The sequence below is a fragment of the Xiphophorus hellerii genome, chromosome 4 (genome assembly GCF_003331165.1).
Source record: "Xiphophorus hellerii strain 12219 chromosome 4, Xiphophorus_hellerii-4.1, whole genome shotgun sequence".
Lineage (NCBI taxonomy): Eukaryota > Metazoa > Chordata > Actinopteri > Cyprinodontiformes > Poeciliidae > Xiphophorus > Xiphophorus hellerii.
The window spans coordinates 35,146,794-35,159,975 of NC_045675.1; the positions used below are offsets into that span (position 1 = coordinate 35,146,794).

Here is a 13,182-nt window from a genome sequence, read left to right on the forward strand (position 1 = left end):
TAAAGTGGAACAGAAAAGTCTACTTTTAAATAGTTTTTTTTTTTTAATTAAAACTCAAAGTATTTTGACATTGAAAATCACATCACCTATTCACAGACAAAAAAGCATTTACAGATTGGTAGGTAGAGTTGTGAGAAGAAACTGGAATCCAATTTTCAGCCTCACAGTTACTAATTATGATTACTCCTCCACTGTGAGTCACAACCAAACATCTCATAAGTCAACTGTGATCATTTTGGACAGTGTTTTGTTGGTTAATGAGAGGCTAAAGGGACTCTCATTAGCCTAAAAGGGAGCTAATTTATTTCTGTGCTCAGTAACATTTAAGGGCAGAACTGTAAATTAATCACTCCTAACGTATTCTTTGTTTGTCCTTAGAGTCACAATAAGGGCTACACAGATTTTGGATGGAATTAATATGTTACATAATGCTAGGTGAAAATGTATTAGTTTTTTTTTCATTAGCTCTAATGATGCAGTGGATCACCAAATTCTTTTAAATAAACTTCAACATCTGGTTGGCCTTTCTGGTCCTGTTCTTCAGTGGTTCAGCTCTTATCTCACAAATAGAACTTCTATGAGGAGCAGAATGGATACATGTTCCTCACAGATCCATGATATTAACTGTGGCGTCCCCCAAGGCTCTATTTTTGGTCCCCTACTTTTTAATTTGTACATGTTGCCGTTTGGTGTAGTCATCAGGAATCTGATGACACTGAGCTATACGTCTTGCTGTCATGTGACGACCCCCAGCCAATCACTGCAGTTTTTAATTGCATTTCAGACATAACGACCTGAATGGCACAGAAATTTCTCCAGCTCAACCAGAACAAAACAGAAGTTTTAATCATTGGACCACATGATCAGAAAGAATTTATAATTTAAAAAATACAACCTGCGTCTTTTAAACCTTCAAAACAAATCAGAAGACTGGGTGTTCTTCTTGACTCTGAGCTCAGTTTTATTCCACATATTAAACAAATAGTGAAAACAGAATTTTATCATCTAAAATATATAGCCAGAGTTTGCCCTATTCTCTCTCTCTCTCTAACACTGACACTCTGATGCTTTTATTTCCAGCCATATAGACTATTGCAATGCACTGCTTTCTAGTTTCCCTAAAAAAACTCTGCACAGCCTTCAGCTGTTTCAAAACTCTGCTGCTGGAGTGCCAATCAAGACCAGAAAGCAGGCTCACATCACACCTGTTTTAAAATCACTGCAGTGGCTCCCAGTATTCCTCAGGCTTGATTTTTAAGATTCTTTTACTGAAATTTAAGATTCTTTTACATGAAATGTACCATCTCATCTTGTAGGTAAGATGTACCATCTTACCTTGCAGAGCTGCTATTACCTTATGAACCTCTGTGGACCCTGAGGTCTTCTGGCACCAAACGACTAACAGTTTCAAGTGTCAGAATGGTGAGGCTTCTTTCCAGTATTATTGAACCCGTTTGTGGAATGGTCTGCCAGAGAAGCTGAGGGCTGCAGAAAATGTTGCTGTCTTTAAGAACAGCCTCAAGACATTGTTTATTTTTGTGGGTTTGTTTTATTGATTGTTTATTGATTTTATTGTGCACTTTAAGCTGCTTTATAAATAAAATTGGTTGATTCAGTGATTGATTGACATTTCTTAATGCAATAAAAACCGCTTTAGGATTAAGTGACCTAATAAACTTAAACTGGCTGAGAGTACTAAGTTAAACAAATGCCTTTCATTCATATAAATTTAAATTATAATCTTGGACAAACTCCTACAACATGTCCACACGATCAACATCAGAACTAGCTTTCAGCATATTTCATAAGAGTGATACTTTATGTCATCAGAATTTGTTTTAAAACAAAAGTTTTACAAAAATTTTTTTGCTTTTTTTCCCTCAAGTTAAACAACTGAAACAAAATATGTTTTCTCGCTGGTCTTGGTGGAATATATTTTCTTAATGGTGCTGTTACATGCAGTGGTGGCTGCATGTAGGATTTCCCCCCAGTTCAGGTTGCTGCTGAGCTCCGGCGGGTTAAGCAGGCCCAGCTGGTTTCACTCTGCCTCTTGATGAGCAGAGTATAAGACTAGCTGGGAAACTGACTTTCAGGGCCTCTTGGCCAATTGGGCAGCATGTGTGCTGCAGCTTTGTGGTGCTGTGAATGAGGATTTTGTCTACTAGAAACCCCGGTTTTCATTGTTATTCTCCCTTTCCTTTTCTTGTAGGTTCTCATTTTCATCTTTGAGATTTCTCTGGATCCCCATTAAAGAATAAACCCTTTAATTTTACCCTCCTGGTTTTTGTCTCTTAATTTTTCCTGGTTTATCTATTGTTACAGCCCCCCTCCAAAACCCCTAGACTGCCTTGGGGATGTAACAGGTGCGTTCAAACCAAAGGTGTCAGGCATGTCTGGTTAAATTCAAAGTCTATGAAGAGGCATGTCGAGGGCGCGTCACGGCGCTATTCGCGCATCCAGCGCTGCACAATTTGAAGCGTTTTGAGTTGGAGTTGGAAAATCACAACTTTCGCTGCTGGATGCGGACCATCAACCAATCAGAGCGACTCAGCTATGTGGCATACTGGTGAATTTTCTGGTGTGATCTTACAAAAAAAAAACTATGGAGGATAAACTAAATGTTGCTGTTTACTCTTGTCCTATGACCTACGACCAATAACGTTATCACTATAGAAACAGGAATTGAAAGGACCTCGCTTGGAAGAGGATGTTACCGCCCTGGGCCTTATCAGGTGGGTTGCAGGTGTTTCTAGTGTCTGTCTTTGAGCTTCTCTTCTTTACAAGTGTTACTGATCTGTTAATTTGGAGCACAGAATATTTAAACCTGGCTGTTTCCATCTTCAAGGTCGCCTTTGGCGTTGATTAAGTTATAACTTTTACTTTTGAAAATATTTTCCTGCATTTGAGCTGTCCAAATCTGCCCAGCAAAAATGTTGAGTAAGATGAAATAAACTTTGTATTTATTTATGTATGAGACGGTGGAAGAGTTTGAGGGACACGAATGCCAAGGAGTCTCCTCTCAGCGCCCACCTAGAGCGATTTTGATGCACCTGATGTCTGTCTAGAGCAAAATGTCATGCGTCTAACTTTAAAGTGCACACATGCTCCCGTTATTGACATGTGTAACACGTTCGGTGTGAACACACCATAATTATTTTTGCCTTTGCTAAAGTTTTGTGCGGTATATGTAAATGTGAATTACTATGGACACTGACCTCTGGTAGGACCACAAAAGATCCTGTCATGATGGTGAGGACGATGTTTATCCCAAACAACCAGCGAAGAAAGATAAAATAGGAGGCCACGCCTGATCCAAAGTGACCTGAAGAAAAATAAAAATGCTACTAAAATTTTATTGAAAACATTTCATAGACTGTAATTTATTTTTTCCCCTGACAGCAACAAACACTTAGATAATAAATAAATGTGCCCTTTAAAACAAAACGTACAGAAAGAAGGGAAGAAAAGGCAACACACTTATAGCAGCATCACTTTGACTCTGCAAAAAAACATTACTTACTTTCAATTTTTTTGATCCTCACTTCCCACGGAATGAATGTAACAACAATGTTGTAAAGCACACGGTAAAGTTTTTTCAGCAGCTACAGAGGAGAAAAGTTTAAAAAAGCACAGTCAGAACAGTGGCATTGGCACAATGCAGAAGAAAAGATCTTGTTCTGAAGTCCTAAATTTTCTTCAGTTCATCCTTTGTAGTTTATCATATTTTATCCCTAACCCCTAAACCTGTCTCTAAGGGAGAGCCCAGACATCCTTCAGAGAAAACTCATTTCGGCTGCTTGTATCTGTGATCTTGTTCGTTCGGTCATGACCCAAAGTTCATGACCATAGATGAGGGTGGGAATGTAGATTGACTGGTAAATCGAGAGCTTCGCTTTTTGACTCAGTTTTCTCTTCACCATTGTTACAGTCACTGACTTCTAGGGGCTCTCTTCATGAGAGAGCTCTTTCTTTGTGTTTCAGCTTTACCTGGCTGCCACAGGTGCAATGTGTTGGAGCTCGTCAGCCACCCCATAAAGAGCTTCAACCGGAGATGTCGGATCCCTTTTTCTTTGGGACTTGATCTGATGTGATCTTGTCAGTGAGCTGATTGTTTGTGGAGACTTTGGATGGTTTTGCTGTGAGCATTCTTGTGAAGCATCAAGTGTATAACTAAAGTTTTGTTTTGATTCACAGTGGAAGCTGGTAGGGGTTCTCTGCCATTTTGTTTAACTGTTTTCTCCTGTTTTTTGGTTAGTCAGGGAGTTCAGGTATTGTACTTTCTTTTTCAGTTCTCTTCTAGAAAGTGTTTCTATTTTACAATTAAGAGTGGGATGTTATGTTTGTTGTTTTGGCCTTGGAGACCCTGAAGTTTAAAGCTTCCCTGTGCTTGTTGTCTACTGTGAGTGACATTTTACTTGAACTGTAAATTAAACTATATTTTTGGTACTGACACCAACTGTTTAAGTTGCCTTCTTTTTGTGTTACACCCAGTGCCAGACTTGACCCTTATTGGTCTTGTGGGAGGTTGTAACAACCATAATAGACCAATACAGCGCCCGCTTAACTGTAGACGCTGCGCCAATCCGCCTGTTGATCTGCCGCTCCATTTTTCCCTCATTCGTGAACAAGATCCCGAGATACTTAAACCCCTCTACCCTTTTCCATGGCTTTCCAAGGGACTCAGTCTAACGCCTTCTCCAAGTCCACAAAACACATGCAGACTGGTTGGGTAAACTCCCATGCACCCTCCAGGACCCTGCTGAGAGGGTGAGAAGCTCAGTCATCCAGGAGGAACTCGGAGTAGAGCCGCTGCTCCTTCACGTCGAGAGGAGTCAGTTGAGGTGTTCAGAGTTTGGAGGAAGCGGGCGGTGAAGTTGGCTTCCAATTGACTGGATGAAAACATCCATAAGTGAAAACTGATGTGTTCCATAATGTTCATGAGAGTGGACATGAGAGTGAACACTCTGAGAATGTTCCTCAGAGTTCATGAGAGCTGCCAACTGAAACATGTTCTGTCAGAGCGTCCATACGAAAAATAATCAAGTCAGGAGTTATAACACTATTTTCTGAAGACGCTGCCAAGCTCCAGCTCACTGATAAAGCCGATGATAGGTCACCATCTTTCTTGAAGCAAAGTACGGTGTGATGCTAACCAAACAATTGGGAGAAGTTGTAGCCTGATGACGCCGCTGACCTTTAGGGTGCTTAGCCCCCAGCAGGGCTAAGACCCAAGAGAAGATATTCATTGGTGAAGTTTTCTAAACGTCATTGCTTATTTACACACATTCACATAAGAAATCTAAATACACTGCTCAAAAAAATAAAGGGAACACTCAAATAACACATCCTAGATCTGAATGAAAGAAATATTCTCATTGAATACTTTGTTCTGTACAAAGTTGAATGTGCTGACAACAAAATCACACAAACATCATCAATGGAAATCAAATTTATTAACCAATGGAGGCCTGGATTTGGAGCCACACACAAAATTAAAGTGAAATAACACTACACGCTGATCCAACTTTAATGTAATGTCCTTAAAACAAGTCAAAATGAGGCTCAGTATTGTGTGTGGCCTCCATGTGCCTGTATGACCTCCCTACAACGCCTGGGCATGCTCCTGATGAGGTGGCAGATGGTCTCCTGAGGGATCTCCTCCCAGACCTGGACTAAAGCATCCGCCAACTCCTGGACAGTCTGTGGTGCAACGTGACGTTGGTGGATGGAGCGAGACATGATGTCCCAGATGTGCTCAATCGGATTCAGGTCTGGGGAACGGGCTGGCCAGTCCATAGCTTCAATGCCTTCATCTTGCAGGAACTGCTGACACACTCCAGCCACATGAGGTCTAGCATTGTCCTGCATTAGGAGGAACCCAGGGCCAACCGCACCAGCATATGGTCTCACAAGGGGTCTGAGGATCTCATCTCGGTACCTAATGGCAGTCAGCTACCTCTGGTGAGCACATGGAGGGCTGTGCGGCCCTCCAAAGAAATGCCACCCCACACCATTACTGACCCACTGCCAAACCGGTCATGCTGAAGGATGTTGCAGGCAGCAGACCGCTCTCCACGGCATCTCCAGACTCTGTCACGTCTGTCACATGTGCTCAGTGTGAACCTGCTTTCACCTGTGAAGAGCACAAGGTGCCAGTGGCGAATTTGCCAATCCTGGTGTTCTCTGGCAAATGCCAAGCGTCCTGCACGGTGTTAGGCTGTGAGCACAACCCCCATCTGTGGACGTCGGGCCCTCATACCATCCTCATGGAGTCGGTTTCTAACCGTTTGTGCAGACACATGCACATTTGTGGCCTGCTGGAGGTCATTTTGCAGGGCTCTGGCAGTGCTCCTCCTGTTCCTTCTTGCACAAAGGCGGAGGTAGCGGTCCTGCTGCTGGGTTGTTGCCCTCCTACGGCCTCCTCCACGTCTCCTGGTGTACTGGCCTGTCTCCTGGTAGCGCCTCCAGCCTCTGCACACTACGCTGACAGACACAGCAAACCTTCTTGCCACAGCTTGCATTGATGTGCCATCCTGGATGAGCTGCACTACCTGAGCCACTTGTGTGGGTTGTGGAGTCCATCTCATGCTACCACGAGTGTGAAAGCACCACCAACATTCAAAACTGACCAAAACATCAGCCAGACAGCATAGGTACTGAGAAGTGGTCTGTGGTCCCAACTGCAGAACCACTCCTTTATTGAGTGTGTCTTGCTAATTGCCAATAATTTCCACCTGTTGTCTTTTCCATTTGCACAACAGCAGGTGAAATTGATTGCCAATCAGTGTTGCTTCCTAAGTGGACAGTTTGATTTCACAGAAGTTTGATTTACTTGGAGTTATATTGTGTTGTTTAAGTGTTCCCTTTATTTTTTTGAGCAGTGTAATTTTGTCCAACTAAAACTGTTAACTACATACAGGTCTGTAAAAAATAAAAAGCCCACTGCACTGAACCCCATTGAAAACACCAAATATTGATGTCTGAACTCTTCCTGAGTTAAAACATTAGTTTTGTTGTTTCTAAATGAATATAAACTTGTTTTCTTTGCATTATTCAAGGTCTGAAAGCACTGCATCTTTTTTTTGTTATTTTGACAATTTCTCATTTTCTGAAACTAAATACTAAGTTTTTGCTGGGAATTTCAGATACATGTTGTCAGTAGTTCAGCAATCTTCATTTTACTTAAACATGTACCTATAAAGAGTCAAATCAGAGGACCGATAATTTAGTTTACATCATACCTGCCAACATCTGCTAACATTAATGAGACACAAGCAGTCCTAGTGTGGAAATTAAAATAAAATCTACTCAAAACTATGCATTTCCAGTCATTTGAAGAACATTTGACTAAATTCATAAGATTAATAAACCTAAAACCAGTTTATTATCTAGGTACAAGTTCAGTAGCAACTAGTCATTAACTTATTTGAAAATCATACTTAGAAATTGCATTACCATTATTTTTATCTGAATGTTATGTGGCTGTTGGCCTTTTTTCTTTAAACAAGAATGTTTGTCCATCTATGGAGAAGTAGGCATAGTGAGTCGAGGTTTTACTATTTCAGTTCACAGTTCTTGAAGTGAGTCTATCATAGTTTCAGTACCAAACACCTTTCTACTCACAGACACAGGAACAGCCTAACCCTAACATTCTGTACTGTTCCTTAGTTTTACCTCAGAGAGGTTGGGGAAATTAATTACAAAACAACACAACAGTCACTAATCGAACTTCAAACTTCTAAAAAGAGCAACAAGAGTAATTAACAAGGCTAAGGACCAGGATCAGACTTACCCATTTTTTATCCAAATATTTTTGCACATATACACAATTTTGTACTGAACTACAAAATACTCCTGAAATAAATAAAGCCAGTACTGAGCACAATTTCATTCATAAATATAAAATTAATTCTAAATTAAGTACTGCATTGCCCATTGCAAAAAAATCACTAAGCATAATATTTTGCATTGCAAATTACCATCTGAATAAAGGTGCTGATGATACAAGTCTGGCCCTTATAGCTGGTTAAAAAAATCTAGAATGGTCTTTACTGTTTTCTTTAGAGGCTGGTTCTAAACCAAATTTACCACAGGGGACATTGTAGTCAGTGTGTTTTATGGAGAACACAAATTACACAAAAAGCATAGCAATATATCATGATATATATATAAATATATTAAGTCGATGAAAGCGCCACTTGTGTCTCCAGAGATTCAGGTTGCAGATCCAGTAGATGGATAACGTGATCCTATCTAGGGCTGTCGTAAACAAATATTTTAGTAATCGAGTAGTCTATCGATTATTCTTATGATTAATCGAGTAATCAGATAAAAAACATCAGTAAATCTAACATAATAGCAGCATTACTATTGCATATCAACATCAGTCCAATTGTTCACGTTTGAGTTTTCCTAATAATAACTTTTCTCTAGTTTAGAAAATTGACTTGTAACAATAATAGCTCACTTTCTAAGTAAACCTGAAAAAAAAGTTATACAAAAATCTGAAATTATATTCAATTTAATAATAAAAAGGCAGGCTCACAAATACGCTTATAAAAAACTGTCTTCACTCCAGCTTTTGGTTCATGTATTCATCTACAGTCAGTTTAATAGATGAACTCTCACCTTGCCCAGACATTTATAGCTTTGTGTTCAGCAATAATAGCGATGGGATTTGGCGCCTTCGTTTGTCACACATAGAAACATCTACCAGGTATGTAACGCCACCCATTAGATGAGAGATGATATGAAATTTGTTTTCCGGTTTGTCTGTAAAGCTACGCATCTAACGCACAGCTGCCCGCCGTGTTCAGTCTATCTGTATTCAAAAGTCCCTGCACTCCTTCCAACTTCTGTTTCAGTCACATTGTCAGAACTTCCCCATGAAAGTTTAGAATTTAAGGAAAACAGTACTGCAATACGAAAACAGAAACACCAAGCTGGAAAAATGCCAAGCTTATATTTTTATATTAGTTATTTTGTGCATTTTCAGCTATGCTTTTGTGTGTCTTACAATTTTCTCGGAGAAAGACTCTTGTTTTATTGAATAATGTAGTTCTGATAGGTAAAATACTAAAATTGAACAATGAGTACTTTTAGGTCACACAATCCTTGCTGCAGAGAGATGAAAGCTACACAGAAGCCTTAAAAAGAATTTAAACTGTTATCTGAAATCATGTGCTGTCACCCTCCTGACAAATTTTGGCTTCAAAGAATCCTTTCTTAAAATATATCTGACACGGGGGCGTGCTGTGGTGGCGTAGGGGATAGCGCGACCCACGTTTGGAGGCCTTGAGTCCTCGACGTGGCCGTATCCGGTTTGATTCCCGGGCCTGGCAATATTTGCCGCATGTCTTCCCCCCTCCTTTCCTGTCAGCCTACTTTCATATAAGGGACACTAGAGCCCACAAAAGACCCCCTGGAGGGGAGAATCAAAAAAAAAGTATATATATATATATATATATATATATATATATATATATATATATATCTGACACAAAATAATACAAATATGTGGAAACCATGCGAAAATATTACCAAAAGTTTTTTGCAACACATTTATAATATGACTTTAAATTCTCATCTCCCCCATTGCTGGACAATCTTGTGCTCCTGTTTCATAACCCCCTGCCCCATATGAGACTACATAAACATTATATATTAAAATTCATAAAGAGGTAAGTAGAACTACAAATTGTATCTTATGCTTCACTCATTTTAAATTGTGATCTCATGTTAGAAAGTTAACCAGTGTGAATTGAAAGTACATCAGCTCCGGCGGTCTGATAACCTCTTGTTCTCGTCAGCTGGCCTTCATACTTTAGGACAATCTCTCGAGCCTGCCTAAAAAAGCAAACAGATAAGTGAAAGATGTTTATTTAAGTGGGCACTTCTTGTGGTTGTCTGTGTTGCACTAGATCTAAAGAAACCTCTAAGTGAAGACACAATTGTCAATGATTTCTTGGGTTGCTACAGTCACAGCTGTTAACACAATCACAGTGACATATTGTGAAGTTCAACTATGCTAAACCAAAGCGTGAATATGTGGACTTTCCCTGTTGAAACCTGATTCTGTAGAAATAACTTATGATCTCAACAAGTAAAAAAAGACAGTGGAGAAAGTAAAAAAAACCTCCCAAAGTACAACTTGAAGACAATATGAAGAACGACATATTGCAGTGAAAAATAAATATTCAGCAGCTTATTTGGAGGCATTTCCTGCACAACCAAAACTGGAGTGATTTTTCCAAACTATTGTTTCCTCTCTGATGACCACAGCGAAAACACATTTTTTCTCCAGATCTCCAGATTACCAGAACCCTAACCCTACCTTCTCATTTAGCGTCTAAGTAACTAAGCAAATAGCACTAATGACATGGTAAGATAAACAGGTCCACCCAGTTTAGCAGGTGCGAACACATATTCTGTCACAAATGACAAACTACAGATTCTAATCAGGTTTAATAAGTCTATTCTTTAATATGTTTGGCTTGCTACAGCACATAAATAAATAAATAAATGGCCATCTGATCAAAAACTTGTATTTGCACCTTTGTGATCGGAATCAGGTGTTCCAATCACTTCCATGACCACTATAACTTCATAACAGTGTATAAAGTTAAGCACCTAGGCATGCAGACTGTTTTTACAAACATTTGTGAAAAATGGGACGTCCCTTTTCTCTTTCAACATGACTGTGCACCAGAGCACAAAGCAAGGTCCATGAAAACATGGACGGGAGAGTCTGGTGTGGATGAACTTGACTGGCCTTCACACAGTCCTGACCTCAACCTGATAGAATAGCTTTGGGACAAATCAGAGCAGAGACTGAGAGCCAGGTCTTCTTGTCCACCCATAGACACATTCCTAAACCTTGTGGATAGGCTTCCCAGAAAAACCTCATCTGTTCTTGCTGCAAAGGATGGACCAACGTCATATTGAACAATATGGATTAGGAATGGGACGTCACTTAAGCTCATATGTGAGTCAAGCCAGATGTTTTCCTATGTGCATCCTTTTGAAACCATTGTTTGATCAAAGTTCAGTAAACAGTTTTAAATTACAGTCAAAGAAAAATACATGGAATTAGACTAAACTGTTAATGTAAGACTGATTTTGTAGTAATTTAGAATAAAACAATATAAGATGTGAAGTACAGGCGATGGCTGCAGCTGCAGTAGAAATAATCACAGTCATTCAGCCTCAGTGGAAAAGCGCAGACTTGCAACCCATCCCTGATGAAGGTAATAAAACCTCTGCAGTAATAACAAACTGCCCATATAAAACCTGTTAGCCATGGCACATACTCAGCACATCTTATTTTAGACGCTCTCTATCTATTCAAGCACTATTTGGAAGAGCTTGTTCCACAGATCCTAAAAGCTTTAGTTAAACATTTAAGATATTTTTGTATTCCTTGGATATCTGATATTGTGCATAGTTTTATCTAAATCCCATGGATACAGAAACTAAAATACACTCCAGTTATTTGTTATTTGTTTCAAATGTACCTGACAATGCATTTTATTACACTGACCATATTAAAATGTCAAAATATTGTTATTTTGGTAAAATTGACTGCTTTGGCTAAAGTGGTTAAGAGATAAAAACTGCTATATTAACAAAATAAATACAGTAGTTATAAAGGAAAATGTTGAGCAGTTAAAATACTAAATGAGATTTTTGTAGATTAGGAACAAGATTTGGTTATTCAAGTTTATGTTCTCCGACAGATATTTTCTTTTTTTTAGTTTTAAAACAAATGAGAAAAGTCAGAGAGAAGACCTTCTTGTGCAATATGTGTGGCACTTTTTGCTGCAGAAAGAAAAAGACTAGAAGAAAGAATAAATGTTGCAAACATAAAACCAGCATCTAAACAAAGGATACTTTAAAACTTTGAGCTTGCGTCTCATTGGCCAGGGTCTGGAGCGAATGTTGGCGATGATCTCTTTTTGGTACTGAATGTTCTGGAACATTTCTTCAGGGTCATTGCTGTCCACTTCCTTGTCATCTCCACCTTCTTCATCCGATGAGCTGCAGGTTATGGGCACAATGAAGATGACTGCCAAGCAAATTCATAAAAAAAAGCAACATGATGGCAACATCGTTGGCTTACATATAAACACTGTTAATATAAATACTTATCATTTGTGACAGAGCCGGTTATAGCTACATTTGAATACAATAATTAGAAGGTGGAACAATACAGAATGTTTCTGAATGGGTTTGTTGGCAGCCCAATAAAGAGAAAAACTCTGGAGTTTTATTATTATTCTGTCAGCTTATAATATTAATTTGAAGAGACAGGCTACAGTCTGTTAAGGCAAAGAAAGATCTAGAGCAGAGTCATCTAAATACAGAACAAAGTCCCCTTAGAATACTTAACAATAAAAAGGAACAGATTCAATTATAAGAGCAACTCACCCCTGCTGGTGGTCTCGGTAAGCAGAATAAATCCTCCTTGAGTTCTTCCGTACAGTCCTATGTCTTTTGGCAGCAAGCAAGGATCTACTGCTTCCAACCACAGGTTCAGATGCTGAACTCATTCTAACAAGGTTTGTGTGAATAATTGTGTGTTGATGATCAATGTGTATAAATCAGTATGTGGACAAATGCCACCTCTCTTCTATGTCTCCCCTCAAAGGTCTGAGCTGGCGCTACCTGCTGCTTTGGAGCAACAGCACAGCAGTACGGACCCATGCACACGGTCATCAGTCCAATCACAGCCTGCAGAGACCACTTAAAGGGACAGCACTACACTCTTCTTCACACACACACACACACCCATGCACCAGGTATTAACAGAATGACAGCTTGGGTAACTGTGGTTTAGCTATTATATGTCTATGCATGAAGCTCAATTAATTTGCATATTCTTTTGAAAAAATTATCTTGAGTTGAATCTCCACTCACTCCTTTTAATTAAAGCTGATCAACAGATGGATGATGGGGCTGGAACGTAGATAGACAGATGTCTCTTGTTTAACTGTCAGGGTTAAACCCAGACTCTGTGGACTACTGCTGATCGATGTCTTTCTCTATTAGATGATTCTTAAATGGCTGTTTGTGCCTTGGCCCTGCCACATAGTACAACATAAACATACGCTATAAATTACAAAACAGGAACTGAGGCACAAGGACTGTTTGAGAGAGAATCTTATACCTATTAAACATAACTTT

General features: G+C 39.4%; 1 protein-coding gene across 7 annotated transcripts in view; it reads right to left on the reverse strand.

Annotated features, from left to right (window-relative positions):
- tmc3 (transmembrane channel like 3) overlaps window positions 1–12,688 on the reverse strand; it is an 80,578-nt gene extending 67,890 nt beyond the window's left edge. For 2 of the 7 annotated variants that reach the window (XR_004338964.1, XM_032560812.1), the window contains exons 1-5: window positions 12,427–12,688; window positions 11,890–12,036; window positions 9,771–9,846; window positions 3,521–3,602; window positions 3,216–3,322 (exon numbers count right to left, since the gene is read on the reverse strand). Coding sequence is in view for 6 of the 7 variants with exons in the window: in XM_032560812.1 (XP_032416703.1) it covers window positions 3,216–3,322; window positions 3,521–3,602; window positions 9,771–9,846; window positions 11,890–12,036; window positions 12,427–12,548 (534 nt within the window). In the remaining variant the exon portion in view is untranslated. Of the gene's footprint in view, window positions 1–3,215; window positions 3,323–3,520; window positions 3,603–9,770; window positions 12,037–12,426 lie in introns of those variants that run through there. The other 5 variants (XM_032560808.1, XM_032560807.1, XM_032560809.1 and 2 more) reach the window with 3 other exon arrangements.
- Between the last annotated feature and the right edge of the window lie 494 nt (window positions 12,689–13,182).